This window comes from Salmo salar, chromosome ssa20, assembly GCF_905237065.1.
Source record: "Salmo salar chromosome ssa20, Ssal_v3.1, whole genome shotgun sequence".
NCBI classification, from domain to species: Eukaryota; Metazoa; Chordata; class Actinopteri; order Salmoniformes; family Salmonidae; genus Salmo; species Salmo salar.
The window spans coordinates 52727891-52744320 of NC_059461.1; the positions used below are offsets into that span (position 1 = coordinate 52727891).

Here is a 16430-nt window from a genome sequence, read left to right on the forward strand (position 1 = left end):
TTTACTACTACACCCGATCTCAGTTGCCCAATTCAAACGATTTAGTCTTGGGTGTCGTCAACACACCTACTAAGAGAGTTGGAGTGAGAACTGGATGTTTCTGTTGCAGAACACTTGAAGTGATACCTAAAAAAAGAACAACGTGATCCCCCCAAAAAAACATTTATGCATTTTTGATAATTGCTTGATCACTGGGGATTAATAGCTGTGGGGTAATTCAAGTAAACATTAACATTCAAGTGAAAAGCATAATACTGTAACAATGCATGTTTTCAACTCTCATCTAAAATCATTATGGTAATAGGGTGTTACACAAGTACAGCAGTGGAGACTAGTGGGAGGAGCTATAGGAAGACAGGCTCATTAGAATTGTTGAAAAGGGGTAAATGGAATGGAGTCAAATGTGGTTTCCATATGTTTGATGTGTTTAATTCCATTCCAGCCATTAATACGAGCCTGTCCTCCTATAGCTCCTCCCACCAGCCTCCTCTGACGTACAGCGAGATGAAGTTAGCATAGGTGGTTGACAATAGTAGCATCCACAGTTTCATGTTGCTCCTGACCTGACCTTGATAGTGGAATAAGGTAGGTCTGGAATGGATGGATTCTTTGTGTTGCTGTAGTCTTGTTTTAGCTTATTGAAGGCTGAGCCACTGGTTTGACTTGCTGGGGTTGCTACTAACCTGTTCCATCAGACCAACACGAGTAAACACAGGTTGTTAATGGGTTCACCCTCCACCAACTGTCACAGCCAAGAAGCCTGAATGAAGAGTGAAACCAGGAGTACTGGAATAACATTTGGTCTCAGTGAAACTGAACCACTGTGACAGGTGAAACAACTTAAAACCAAATGCACTTTACTTAAAAAAAAAAAACATTTCACCTAGGTAGATTTCAGTTGAAGAGCCTACAGTTTTCCATAAGTAGGCTATCTACAGTACATGCCTCTCTGTGGCATGTGGTACAGGCCAGGCATAAGAAGAAATAATCTGACCTCTGTCATTAGAAATAAGAATGTGTGTGTGATCAGCGCAAACAATGGACAATAAATAGTGTGTATGTATCAGGTTTGTCTGTTTTGTTTAGAATAAGGATGGTTACTGGGTTACTGACTGGAGGTGTGGTCGCCACCAGAACGCCGCGCCCCTTTCAGCGTCTGTCAGGAAGTGAATTAAAGAAAAATCGGAGCGCAAAACCGCGGAGACCGTGGGGCGCAGCGGGTCAAACATACAGGGTCCGATTTAGAGTTTTTACCAGTAAACTACGAATCTGAATGCTGCATATACACGGACAACACTGCAAAAATGCTCATTAAAGAATTGTAAGTAAAAATGTTTGGAAATATATGCTGTTTAGTCAAAACGTGTTACGCAGGAGGACGATGGATGAGCTGTCATACACAGGCAAACATTGGCAAAATTCATTGCGTGACAATTATCCTGCTCTGTTCGTTTATAGTGGTTTCTTTGTTAGTCTAGTATTGCCTACTTACTATTCGGGAATTCGAAAAACACGTGTGTAAGCTGGTATTATCTGTTTTGTCATTGCGTAAATTGTCAAGTTTGTCAATGGAGAGGGCTATTGACTGACTGCTTGTTGCCTGTGTCCTCCCTGTATGGACATACTCATTGAATGAATGCATCAAGTAAAATAATAAATAATTAAGACATTATGCCAAAATGGAAATGTATTGTCATTTTACCAAAACTATTTAATGATCTTAACTGACAAAGTGCCACTTTAACATTGTAACTATAACTTGAATTATAATCATTATAATGCATCATCAGGCCTACTAAAACACATACAAGGGTGTGCCTTTATACGCTCGTATGCCAAGTATACACTTGCATGCCATGTCATCTAAAGCATTGGTTACTGAAGTCAACAACTGCCATATCAACATGTCATCCTGATGCCCCAAACCTGCCTGTATAAATACAGTATAATTACTATGGTGCCTGTCTGGGCTCCCATTACACCCAGATCTGTTATAATGAAATATTCAGGGGTGCTTAGACTGGGAACAAGTGGTGATTATTGCCTATTGTATACTGGTATACTGGCAGAGGATAGAGACAAACCTAATTGTTTTCTGACAATAGAGATCTACATCTGGCTCCAATTTCCTCCATGACAATATTACAGCTAGCATCAGTAGCATGTTCCGGCTTGCAATGTTCATAGTTGGTAGGTAGAGCTGGCCAATATGGTCAAATATCCATAACGCAATAAATTGCCTGACTTGATGCAATAATGATAGATAGAACATTAATGTGCACCACATTTTATTATCCTTTAAACTACTGTTACTAGTTTGATGGTTGTAGCCATCTATTGTCCCATTAAAAGTCACCCATATTAGCAAACTTATTTTATTTCAAACTTCACATTTCTCTAGTACAGGCTACTTATTTTAATGAACGATATCAGCAAAATGCCTGCGATAAGTGATCAGTATGGTCGGTGTCGATTAATTTTTGGTTTATCGTCTATTAGGCTAAACGTGTTTTGATTAGCCTACTATTTGAAGTTCATACCAGAGAATTGTCAGTCGAACTAATAAATCAAGTGGTAAGTTAAATGAGCAATAACATTAGTCATGAGCTGCAGGTGTAGTTGGTTTTTAAATGTGTTGTTGTAAAGTGATGTTGCGCTCTCTCTCTTCTAGTCGAGTCATCCTCCCCGTATCTGTGGAAGAAGTAAGTACTGACTGAGTGTCATTTCTTTGTGTCTTAAACTTTTGCTTCGTGTCACAAATCAAGCTGGTTAAGCTACATTCTCGTTTTCTGATGCGACCGTCAAATTGAGCTCAACCATTAGCTAGCCCTATAAATGTGCCGTATACACCAGGGGAACATTCATGGGGCCAACCCATTACCTAGCATGCCTATGCTCTTGAGGAATCAGGGCAGTCTATGTCAAGCAGTTGGTCTGCATTATGTTCCTCTATCCTTGAAGTTCCTGTTTGTACACGCCTTTTTATGATGATGATGATGATTATGTGTGTGCAGGCAGTTGGCATGGTTTCCATTATGTTCACATTGGCAGCATATTGGTTGCAGTGGTTAGCCAGCCACACACACTCAGGTCAGACATTGTCAGAAAGTATTAGCCATGTTAATTATAACAGAGCACCGTATTCTGACTGAAGCTTTGCAGTTGAAGTCATTAGTTGTGGGTCGTTCCATGTCATTTCAGCAAGCCAGAACACCCACCATCTCCGATTGTTCTGGAATCATTTCTGTAATTAGAAACAGATAGGATTAGCAGTCCTGCAACATTATTTTGTTGAAATACAGTATAATCTCTGAGAAATTAAGCTAATTGATCGCACCCAAATTGGCCAATTTAATTTATAGGATTTATATAATATTCAATAAATATAGTACCTGACATCCGATTTGGGCCAAACCTTTTTCTAACAATGAGCAAACCATGAGGAATCCAGAGAAATGGTTAACAGCCACCCACGGACCCCACACCAATCCCAACCCAGTATCAGTTCTCAATGTCTGACAGGTAGTATGGAGCTGCGGCTCTGAGTATTTTTTTCTTCATCCTATGTAATGTATTCTCAGTGAATTTGTTGATGTTTTTTTCCCCCCATGTTCAGAGAAATGTGTCATTTAACTTGTTAGGTTTATGGCCCATCCTATATCCTGATATTACCAGGTTCTGACCACTAGATGGTGCTGTTCCTGCTATTATGTGAAAAAAGTTTGAAGAACTTTTCCTTACCCCTGTAAGCAGGTATGACAGCAAGGAATGCTAAACTTTCGATTAACCGAAATGTTGGTTATTTTTTTGTTTTTTAAACAACTAATTGACTGATGTCGGTTCAATTACTTGAATTCTATTTCATTCTGTTTTTTTTTCTGTGAGCTCAATGCGCACATAGAGCTGCAGTTTCTCTAGAGATAAATCAGATCATGCCCGAACTGTGCGACTTAGTAAGGAGTTGTAGTTTCTAAAAGACCAATGTTCCACAGAAAACGTGATAATTAACTACAATGACCATAATCCATTGCACGGCTCCTTGTCCAGTATGTTTATTTTACCCCTGCTACGTAAGAGTCAGAAGAATGTGCAATCAAGAGGGCATACATAGGGAGAAGTTTCTTCGAGAGGTATCACTACCTCGTTTTTCCCCAATTAAGATCACGTATCAAGGATCATAACTCTATATTCCATTCATAACCTTACATACGGGTGGTTCCTCATGAAATTAGAACAGAAAAATGCCATGCTTTTCGCAATTTTTTCCATAGAAGGGTCCTTTTGGAGGAAGGATTGTTGAAATATATTTGACAATTGTATCTTTATGCATAATTAATTGAGGTTGGAATATTTGTGATATTTTGGTCTTACCCAGGCCTCTTAAGACTCCATAATGTTTAATCTGTAGGTGCTACAAAACAAAAGTTGGTGTCATATGAAGCTTTACCCCTTGCTTTGTAATATGAATAGTATTTTGATTTAAATAACAGATTTCTTACATAAATGTAGGAATATTAAGTAGGAATGTTGAAGAATCTTAACATGATTATTGAAAATAAACCTTTATGGATTTTGCAAATGTTTCAATATATTGTTGAACACAATATACTCTAGATGCATATCAAAGTTCCAGAGTGGGATCTCTGCTACTTTTACATGTGAAAATGGATTCAAAATGGTTGGATTCTGCTGATGATTTGCAGGATGTGCAATGATACAAGTAAAAGGGGGGCTGTGATTGGTTAAATTGCCTACTATGCCAATTTCTCTGTATAAAATAGGCCATACCTTTAAAACTTCCTTGGCCAGCCTGAGGAACACACTTAGGGGGACAATAGGTGTGAAACTGGTTTTAGACGTGTTGACACATTCCTAACCACCCACTCCTGCATGAGATGGAGCCACCAAAATAACTCTATTTGGTAGACGATGTGATTTTACAACCCCCCCCCCCCCCCCTTCCTCCAAACAGAGCTGTTTCACCTGTTGAAAGCGTCTAAATCAGCCCGGTACGAACTACCAACCATACACGCTGCACTTAAAACGCCACCGCTGGCGCACTAATGCCCTGTAATTGGAAGGCTAGTCTGTGATTTAATTGTCAGTTGGCTGTTGGTTCCTGAGTAGTGTTAATGTGTAGCAAGTGAGTCACCAGTTCCCTGTGATTCACTAGCTCCCTGACACACAGTGGCCACGTTCCAGCACAAATGTATTGTAGTCACGCTGCACACAGCAACCAATGGTCTCGTTCCACGTCATCGACTGCTGCTGAGTGACTCAAGGCCTGTGCTGGTGGATGGATGGGGTGTGCTGCCTAGGCTGGGACAGCAGGGTTGGAGACTGTAATCTACCTGCCAAATGTCTTCGACAGAGCTCTACATCCTCATATCACTGGCGAGCAGCCAATGAGAGAATAGTTGGCAATCTGTCATCTGAAAAGAAAACCTGCCACAGAGGGCTATTACAGTATGTTCCTTATGCTTGCTGACAGTCCTGTTATGCTGTTATGCTGTTAAGCTGTTATGCTGAAGTCAGTGTCTGTCTGGGCTAAATGCTCAAGGAACGTCCGGCGGTGTAAACAGAAAACTGTCCCTGTCCAGGTGCTCTGAGAAGTGAACGGTCAGGGATGGCAATGTGGGGAACTGAGTTAATACAATCCCCCTTGTTCGTGAACTAATTTCCCCCACATTTGTACCCACTGAAGTGGTTGCAGCTGTCTGTTAATGCAACTGGTGAACAATGGGGATTATTTAGTCTGTGTGTAACTGTTGGTCACTCCTCTGTCTTCCTCTCCACAGTACCAAGTGGGGCAGCTGTACTCTGTGGCTGAGACCAGTAAGAATGAGACGGGTGGAGGAGAAGGGGTGGAGGTGCTGAAGAATGAACCCTATGAGAAGGACGGAGAGAAGGGCCAGTACACCCACAAGATATATCACCTGCACAGGTACGATTGGTCCATCCATTCATCCATCTACCCACCTACTCATCCATCTACCCACCTACTCCCAACCACCCACCCACACCACCCACATGGATAAAACTATGAATTTGTGAGTGGTTACATTTCTCCAGCCCCATCCCTCAGCTGTTTCCTGAAAAATTGGTGGGGTGGTCATTTTATTTCAATTGCCGATTGCCCCTTTATACAGTACATAAAAAAACATATTTAAAAAACCAAAAAAAAAGCTTTCAAATTATACTGAACAAAAATATAAATGCAACATGCAACAATTTCAAAGATTTTACTGAGTTATAGTTCATATAAGGAAATTCGTAAATTTAAAAAAATTCATTAGGCCCTAATCTATGGATTTCACATGCCTGGGCAAGGGTGCAGCCATGGGCTCCCACTGCGGAACCAGGCCCAGCCAATCAGAATGAGTTACCCCCACCTACCCTCAGACCCACAGGTGAAGAAGCCGGATGTGGAGGTCCTGGGCTGCTGTGGTTACATATGGTCTGCGGTTGTGTGGCCTGTTGGACGTACTGCCAAATTCTCTAAAACAATGTTGGAGGCAGCTTATGGTAGAGAAATTAATATTTAATTTGCTGGCAACAGCTCTGGCGGACATTCCTGCATTCAGCGTGCCAATTGCATGATCCCTCAAAACTTGACATCTGTGGCATTGTGTTGTGTGACAAAACTGCACATTTTAAAGTGGCCTTTTATTGTCCCCAGCACAAGCTGCACCTGTGTAATGATCATGCTGTTTAATCAGCTTATTGATATGCCACACCTGTCAGGTGGATGGAGCCTAGTGGTTAGAGTGTTGGGCCAGTAACCGAAAGGTTGCTGGATCGAATCCCCAAGCTGACAAGGTAAAAATCTGTCATTCTGCCCCTGAACAAGGCAGTTCGCCGGTAGGCCGTCATTGTGAATAAGAATTTGTTCTTAACTGACTTGCCTAGTTAAATGAAGGTTAAATATTTTTTACTTAAAAAAAATCTTGGCAAAGGAGAGATGCTTGCTAACAGGGAGATTAACACATTTGTGCACACATTTTTAGAGAAATAAGATTTTTGTGCATATGGAACATTTCTGGGACCAACACCTTACATGTTGCATTTTATATTTTTGTTCAGTGTACATCAAATTCAACTGTTTATCTTTTTCAGTGTTGAAGATACAGATCTCTCATGGTAGGGTGGGCTATACAAATAGGGTGAACTTTGAGCACCTCTATCTCCTGAATGTTTTGGCATTTAGGGCCATAAAATCACTTTCTCACCACTTCTACCATGGGCAAGCATGTGGAGAGTTTTGTTCAAATGGGTGTGTTCGTTTGGGTGCGGTGGATGTGGTTCAAAAGTGATCGAATTCATATGGATCGACCCCATAATAATATCTTCCTTTCTCTCTGCAGTAAAGTGCCAAACTATGTGCGCATTCTGGCACCATCAACTGCTCTTAACATCCACGAGAAGGCCTGGAATGCTTACCCCTACTGTCGGACGGGTAAGTCCCCTGCCCTTTGTTACCTACCCCTTCTCTAGAGACAGAAGATGTTGAATAATTAACTCGGGCATACATGCTAGCAGCCAGCACTGTGAGGACATGCTATCAGAATCTTTGTAATGTCTGAACCTATAGCCAGAAATTAATAGCCAGGGTATTAATAGTGTACAGTGCCTTCAGAAAGTATTCAGACCCTTGACTTTTTCCACATTTTGTTACGTTACTGCCTTACTCTATAATTGATTAAATTCATTTTTTCCCCTCATCAACTTAAACAGATATTATTTTGGAAACATCTGTTCCCCTAAACATTGTTTACTCTCTGTCTCCTCATGTCCATCTCTTCCCCTGTTGCAGTTATTACAGTAAGTACTGTTTTCTTCTATACATTTACACATACAGTATGTTGCTGTTTACTTGCACACTATTCAGCTGTAAACATGGTGAAAGAGGAGCTGCTAACCTTGCCTGTCAAAAGGAAAGAAGAGAAGCGGATGGGGATGACTTAACACTTGGGGCTCCCGAGTGGCGCAGCGGTCTAAGGCACTGCGTCTCAGTGCTTGAGGCGTCACTACAGACACCCTGGTTCAAATCCAGACTGTATCACAACCAGACGTGATTGGGAGTCCCATAGGGCGGCGCACAATTGGCCCAGCGTCGTCCAGGTTTGGGCGGTGTAGGCCGTCATTGTAAATAAGAATTTGTTGTTAACTGACTTGCCTAGTGAAAGAAAGAAAGAAAAGAAAGACTGACACTGGTTTCGCCAGCATCCCTGTGTGTCAGTGGTGTAAAATACTTTTACTTTACTATTTATATTTTTGACAACTTTTACTTCACTACATTCCTAAAGAAAGTAATGTACTTTTTACTCCATACATTTCCCCTGACACCCAAAAGTACCCGTTACATTTCGAATGCTTAGCAGGACAGGAAAGTGGTTCAGTTCACGCATTTATCAAGAGAACATCCCTGATCATCCCTACGGCCTCTGATCTGGAGGACTTACTAAACACATATACTTTGTTTGGAAATGATGTCTGTGTTGGAGTGTGCCCTGGCTATCAGTAAATATAAAAAGAAAGAAAAAATGAAAATGGTGCTGCCTGGTTTGCTTAATATAAGGAATTTGATTTATACTTTTACCTTTGATAATTATGTTTTTGCGATTACATTTACTTTTGATACTTAAGTGTATTTAAAACCAAACACTTTTAGACTTTTACTCAAGTTGTATTTTACTGGGTGACTTTCACTTTTATTTGAGCCATTTTCTGTTAGGGTATCTTTACTTTTACTCAAGTATGACAATTGGGTACTTTTTCCACCACTGATATATGTGCACATGCGTGTGCTTATGTGCCTCTTTCAGCTGTTGTTCCTTGTACCACTGCTCTTAGCTAATGTATCCCTTAAGTTGTAATCACTAACAGTCCATATATTAGACTCAGTTTTAGACCTGGGTCTGAAATCTTTCAAATCATTTCAATGTTTGCTTTAGCCTACCTAGATTACCAGATGGGTGGGGTTTACAGGTTAGGGACTATTCTATTGATTTATTAAGCCAGGCGTGCTCAATCGAGCACAGATCAAGTATTTGACATGATTTCAAATAGTGTTTGAACCCAGTATGTGTTGGTCACTTGAGACTAATGTTGTATTTATTTATTGCTCTTCCTTCCTCCCGCAGAATGAATACATGAAGGACAATTTTCTGATTAAAATTGAGACGTGGCACAAGCCCGACATGGGGGATCAGGACAATGTGAGTGAGCAGCTAATGTCATGAGTCTGAATGTATACCATGTCAGCCATGGACCTCCAGCACATCTAATTCAGTTAGCAGATGTCACTAGTCCTTTAATTTGACCGTTTCCTCTTTTACTGTATCTGTCTGACTCTTCCATTGACGTCATTTCAGACACTTAATTCCACTGACGTCATTTGTGTCCATCCACTCACTTTGTGAAAGGATACAGAAACCCTTCTCGTGTGCATTTTTTTTGTTCTCAGACCTGCTTTGTTGGGCATGACACTGAATCAACATTTACACAATGTATCAAAGTGCTATGTTATCAGGGTTGGGATCAATTCTGTTTCAATTAAATTTCCCTTGAAATTGAATTTAGAGTTGCAATTTCAGTTTATTTCCTGAAATGAGTGGATTTAAATTGGCCACAACCCTGCATGTTATACCTGGTCTATGTAGTGACGACGAGTGAGGCATTCTTAGCTCTTGAAGTTGGTAACTTACTATAAATGATTCCCTGCATAGGTACACGGACTAGACCCAGAGCAATGGAAGAAAACTGAAGTAGTCTACATTGACATAGCTGACAAAACCCAAGTGGATGCCAAGGTGAGAGCAGTGGTGGATCCGTGAGAATGTACTAACAACTTATTATTAGTAATAAGCATGCTTTAAACTCTCTTACTTTTCTAAACCCAGATGCAGCAGGGTTGTACTCTTAAGGCAGTAAATGGAGGGGGAAAAAGCGACAAACAGGGAGGGACAAGTCCAATAGAAATTCCCTTACCGAGAAAGCAGGCTTCTGGCAAACAGTTGTGGCAAATCTTTGGCAAATTTGCGGCCAGCTCATATTTTCAAATGAAATTAGTTTTGTGGCCAACTGTTGCAACAAATTTTCAGGCGACTTGTGAACGTCAGGCAAACAATTCTGGGAAACTTGTGGTGAACTTTCTACTATTTGCTGCAAATTTTCTTCAAACTGATTATGAATATGCAAATTAGATTAGGTTTTTGATTACTTTGTGTATTAACAACATTTCAATGTTGTATCTACATAAACCAAGTCACATACACATTTAAATGAACTTCATTCTCACAGAGAACTAAACATACTAAATGTACTACAGTGCCTTCAAAAAGTATTCACACCGCTTGGCTTTTTCCACATTTTGTTGTTACAAAGTGGGATTAAAATTGATTTAACTGTCATTTCTGTCAACGATCTACAAAAAATACTCTGTCAAAGTGGAAAAAGAATTCTAACATTTTGTAAAATAAAAATAAAAAGTTAAATCTTTAAAAATTCAACCCTAATATTGTATATCTTGATTAGAAAAGTATTCAACCCCCTGAGTCAATACATGTTAGAATCACCTTTGGCTGCGATTACAGCTGTGTCTCTCTGGGTAAGTCTCAAAGAGCTTTCCACACCTGGATTGTGCAACATTTTCCCATCTTTTATTATTTTCAAAATTCTTCAAGCTCTGCCAAATTTGGTTATCATTGCTAGACAACCATTTTCAGGTCTTGCCATAGATTTTCAAGCAGATTAAAGTAATCCATCGCCAAAAGTGAAGTTTTGCTTTGATGTCATCTCATGTGTCATCTCATCACCTTAGCTGTTGTGGTAGCTAACATGCTACTGAACAGTGAAACTAGCATATTGACATGCATGTTATTGGTATTAGCTAAAAGACAGAAATGTATTCACCTAAAAATGTAAGTTAGCTAGCTAGCTATCACATCAATTGTGAAAAATATGATAGCTATCATCGCTAGCTAGCCAGTCAGTGATGCTGACAGATTGAATCTGCTCTAGCTAGCTAGCAACAAAATGTGTTTCACTCTATCCCATAAAACATTACATTTCTTACCAGGCATCAATTAGCTTAAACTATTTAAGAGTTTATTAGCAAGTTTAATAAGTTAAGACACTCACCAAACAACTTTGGTAGGTAGCTAGATGGCTTGGTATCCATTTTCCAACAAATTTTTCTTCTCCCTCTGACTGGTCGTCATCAACTGTTACTGGTCTTGGAACTCAATGTTTACCAGACATGGCAACAATAAATATTGTTGCCACAGGTTTTCTCTTAATGTCTATGGGTTTGCCACAGATTCAAATACAATCTTGAGCGAATTGTTTGCCAGAAAAAAAACCTTTGGCGAACTGTTTGCCACTATTGGCAATACATATTATTGTTGACAAAGGTTTCCCGCTGCTTCAGCACTAGTGGCAAACTTCTGGCAACATTTTGTGGCAAGTTTGAACTTTGCCACAATTTTTGTTGTTGTAAGGCTTAACAATTGTTTTTATTTACAAAATGTTCTACGTTTTGCAACGGTGTGCCCTAATGAATATGGCCCAGTTACCTGAACAGAATTAAATAAAACACTGTCATCTTTGCATCTTACGCATCTGCTCACTCTGCTCCACACAGGACTATAAGCCAGAAGAAGATCCTGCCATATTCAAGTCAGAGAAAACAGGCAGGGGCCCCCTGGGGCCTAACTGGAAGGTACTACCAAACCAATATTGCAACATTGTTGTCATATTTTTCACATCAGCTAATTTCACAAGGAGCTGTATCATGAGTCATACAGTATATTTAGAGAGTTGGGCCAGTGCGGTGTTTGTCTGAACATTCCGAGAGAGACAATTTCACCTCCATAGTAGTTGCTAAGTGTTAATTGATGCTTCCGCATTGTGCTGTTTATTTCTGATAGTTTTCCAAACCTATAAAGATGTCCAGTGAAAGCAGATATGCTATTTGTTGACACCACAACACAGTACCAACTTGGATACGCATTGTCCCGAATGCTATTCAGTAAAAACGTCAGTAAAATTCGCTGATCTGTTTTGTTTGTTTACAGCGGGTCATTTCATGGGGAATTGTCGGAGGTGCTCTCGTATTGTTATATCACCCAAATTTCGAAAATAAAGGCGCCAACATGGCGTCTGTTCTAAAATCTGTCCGTGGCACTCTTAATATACTGTATGGCTCTGGCTGTATCCATTCTGGTTCTGAAGCTCCATCGTTATGTGTGTTATGAACTATTCTGCCTCTGTCTGAGGGTGTAATAACTTTGTCTTTACCTCTGCAGAAAGAGCTTCCCAGCAACACAAACTCTCCTCACATGTGCGCCTATAAGTTAGTCACAGTCAACTTCAAATGGTGGGGGGTCCAGAACAAAATTGAGAACTTCATTCAGAAGGTGCAGTAAGAGAAAGAGACTCGTCAATTATTCCAGTATTTGCATCATATTCTGTTATGGTGCCTTCATATCAACCACTGTACATGCAAAAAATGACTCTGCCCTGAAACCGTGAAGAAGAAACTAGTAGACTCATTTGGCTGAGAAATAAGATATCCGAAGCTGTGCGGTCTCTATGGGTGTGACTAAAGACACGTTTACAGTAAAGACAAGGTGTTTTCTGTCCTTTAGTGGCCAGACAGTGATTTGCCATAGAAATGTTACTCCAAGTTGCACATAATAAATGCTGATATTAATAGTATTTGTTCCTTGTAATTATTTTTTAAATGTCTTCCCCTCTTTGATTTCCAGCAAGAGAAGCGATTGTTTACAAAGTTTCACAGACAGCTGTTCTGTTTGATTGATAAATGGATCGGACTGACGATGGAGGACATTCGACGTATTGAAGAGGAGACCCAAAAAGAGCTAGACGAGGTAATGTACATTTGTTTGGTCTTTGGCATTAATTAACTCCGAATGAGATGTACTACTGTCTTATCAGTTTTGTCATTAGGTTACGGAAATTTGCTAAATGCTTTGTTGTTGTCCTAGATATCCTACTTATTGACGTGTCTGTGTGTGTGCGTGCGTGTGTCTTTCAGATGAGGGTGAAGGATCCAGTCAAAGGGAGTTCTGCTTCAGAGGACTGAGGCTGTGCATCTGTGACCCGTGAGTACCGCTCTGTCTGCTCATCAGTGGCCATGTTCAGGGTCGCTTTAAAGCGATTTGCAACTGAAAATAATGAGTTTCTTATTGGACAAGTCTATGTAGTCCCTCCCTGTATAAGTACATTTTCTTCCGCTTGGTACCTATTGAACAAGACCCATGAAATGAGGAGCCTGCACCTTACCCCACATGACTCAGCTACCGTGTCAGTGTAATCGCTCCCATCTCATACTCTATATCAGGGTTCCCCAAATTTAGCCCGCATTTGATTTGATTTGGCCCTCCCAAGTTTTCTGAGCAGGAAAAAAACATTTTTAAATGTTTATTTTATTTTATTGTTCTATATAAAAGACTGTAAAAACAACAGCAAATCAGCTCCAAGTGATTTTAACTTTGGAAATGTGTTTCCACGCATAATAGAGATACTTTCTGTGATTGTATACAAATGTATGCAAGGTTTGAAATGATTATGTTTTAGTCAAATATATTATTTTCGGGTTTCTTGCGGTGCGGTTGTTTTTTTTTTTTGGTTTGTTACTTTTTACCCGTTTTTCTCCCCAATTTCATGATATCCAATTGGTAGTTACAGTCCTGTCCCATCACTGCAACTCCCATACGGACTCTGGAGAGGTGAAGGTCGAGAGCCATGCGTCCTCCGAAACCCGACCCTGCCGAGCCGCACTGCTTCTTGAAACACTGCTTGCTTAACCCGGAAGCCAGGCGCACCAATGTGTCGGAGGAAACAGCGTACAACTGGCGACCGTGTCAGCGTGCATGCGCCCGGCCCGCCACAGGAGTAGCTAGAGTGCGTTGGGAGAAGGAAATCCCGGCCGGCCAAACCCTCCCCTTACCCGGACGACGCTGGGCCAATTGTGTGTCGCCTCATGGGTCTCCCAGTCCTGGTCGGCTGCGACACAGCCCGGGATCTAACCCGGATCTGTAGAGACGCCTCAAGCACTGCAGTGCCTTAGACCGCTGGCGCCTCTCGGCAGGCTCGTGGCACAGTTATTTTTTCTTTCTGCCCCCGACCACCCGCTCAAGAAAAAAATCGGCCCGCGCCTGAATCTAGTCGATGATCCTTGCTCTATACCCTCAAGCAATATGTCCTCTTATAATTATGCGCAAGGAAACAAGACATGTCCGTCTTGCAGATTTGCATTTGATAGAAGACTATAATCAAGTCTGACAAATCTTTCTCTCCTTCCACTTTTTCAGATCTGTTACTGAGACACCAGCATCGCTGCCCTGCCCCAGTCCTTGGGAATTGTATGGCTGTATGCAGACTTGACCCAAGGCTCTCTTCATCTCTGTCCCAGTCCTCTAAGGTCCTCCTATACTGTCCAGGCAAGCCATGGAGAGGCCCCAGCAGCCCAGAGGTCCACAGGCCCCAGCAGCTCCAGTGGGCCATCACATTCCTAACTAATTAGGTCATTTGTCAATTTTTTTAAGTTTTTTTTTTAATGGGAATTTTGTTTGAGTTGTAATGATAGTATTTTCTATTTTCTTAAGTCCTCCATGTGTTTTGTGGACAAAGCTGAACTTGTTGGTTACTCCTCCTGTCTTTCAAAACACATTGTCTCTCGTCTCTGTATTCCCCTCTTGGTTACAGTAAATGTTTCTAGCCCGAGGCCAACCAGACAACCTGCATCAGCAGGCTGAAATCCTGTTGTAGTGTTATGGCTTTGGGCTTTTTGGGGCAAGAAATATGGAACAATGTACCTGGTCTCTCTTTGAATAGAGATCTGAGTTAAAAAGCATATCCTTGTACTGTATTTTTCTGTATTTATTCACAGGTCATTTTCTCTGTTGGATTGCGTAACACTTTTGTGCTTTAATGGATTGAGCAACATGTAGTTGTTCTATGCGACCTATATTATTGAATATTAAAAACAATATATTTATACTCTTTGCGTTCTGTGATTGTATTCATTTAATGGGTCAAAAGAATTTCACCATATTTCACAAATATTTAAAAGATCAAGATAACTATATCTCTTAACCCATTGTTCATATGGTTTTTCAAAGTGGAACTCATATCAGCAGTTTCCTAACTCTAACACTTTTTAATCTCACTTATTTTCCCACAAGGTTTATGTAGATCTACAGACAATCATTTAGACCGCAGATAGACTGACTGAACAGAAGCAGAGACACTCATTTAGACTGCAGTTAGACTGACTGAACAGAAGCAGAGACACTCATTTAGACTAGTTAGCCTGACTGAACAGAAGCAGAGACACTCATTTAGACCGCAGTTAGACTGACTGAACAGAAGCAGAGACACTCATTTAGACTAGTTAGCCTGACTGAACAGAAGCAGAGACACTCATTTAGACTAGTTAGCCTGACTGAACAGAAGCAGAGACACTCATTTAGACTAGTTAGCCTGACTGAACAGAAGCAGAGACACTCATTTAGACTAGTTAGCCTGACTGAACAGAAGCAGAGACACTCATTTAGACTAGTTAGCCTGACTGAACAGAAGCAGAGACACTCATTTAGACTAGTTAGCCTGACTGAACAGAAGCAGAGACACTCATTTAGACTAGTTAGCCTGACTGAACAGAAGCAGAGACACTCATTTAGACCGCAGTTAGACTAAACAGAAGAAGCAGGCTGCCAGATGAGAAGGCTCTATGCTGTCATCCTGAGTAAATCAAGGACAACTATAGAAGGTTGAACGGGGAAAATATACCTACGTTGATAACATTCAAAATTTTATTTTTTTTTTAAATTGAAAGATGTGGAGTGATTTATTTTAAAGTAACTTGTGACGGAGAGCAGTAAATATGCATTTTTGGTGCACATCCCCATAGTTGCCGTTTCATGAGGGCGCATTTATTCCAAATTGTGGCACTGACCGAGTTGAGGAAGTCAGAGAAAGAGGCAAAGCGAGAGGATTTACTCCGCCCTAAATCTGTCTGAGTTAATCTCTTTTTTTTGTATGGCAGTCTATGAAAGAGGGTTGAATTACGTGAGGCTTATTTGAACGAATAGAAGTTTCATAATGTTTAGGCTGTTAAAATTGACTGAGGTAAGTGGCATTCAAATCAAATCAAGTTTATTTGTCACGTCCGCTGAATACAACAGTGAAATGCTTACTTACGGTGCAATTTCTAAGTAAAAAAATAGTTATTAGGTAAACAATAGTTAAGTAAAGAAATAAAAAAAACAGTAAAAAGACAGTGAAAACTTTGAGAAAAACAACTTTATTGTGCCTGTCGTTCACATGCTTGCCTGCCCTCTCATTGGCTAGAATGGTCCCACTGTCCTGACCTCACTTGTCTTCACTCATTGAGGATATGT

General features: G+C 40.5%; 1 protein-coding gene across 1 annotated transcript; it reads left to right on the forward strand.

The window, feature by feature from the left end:
* The first annotated feature begins 1150 nt into the window (after positions 1-1150).
* Positions 1151-15027, forward strand: LOC106580789 (phosphatidylinositol transfer protein alpha isoform). The gene is made up of 12 exons (XM_014162204.2): positions 1151-1321; positions 2672-2702; positions 5799-5944; positions 7365-7456; positions 7814-7821; positions 9144-9218; positions 9729-9812; positions 11645-11722; positions 12309-12419; positions 12771-12893; positions 13061-13127; positions 14340-15027. Exons 1-11 carry the CDS (start codon positions 1305-1307, stop codon positions 13106-13108), a joined length of 813 nt encoding a protein of 270 aa, XP_014017679.1. The 5' UTR covers positions 1151-1304; the 3' UTR covers positions 13109-13127; positions 14340-15027.
* The last annotated feature ends 1403 nt before the right edge of the window (positions 15028-16430 follow it).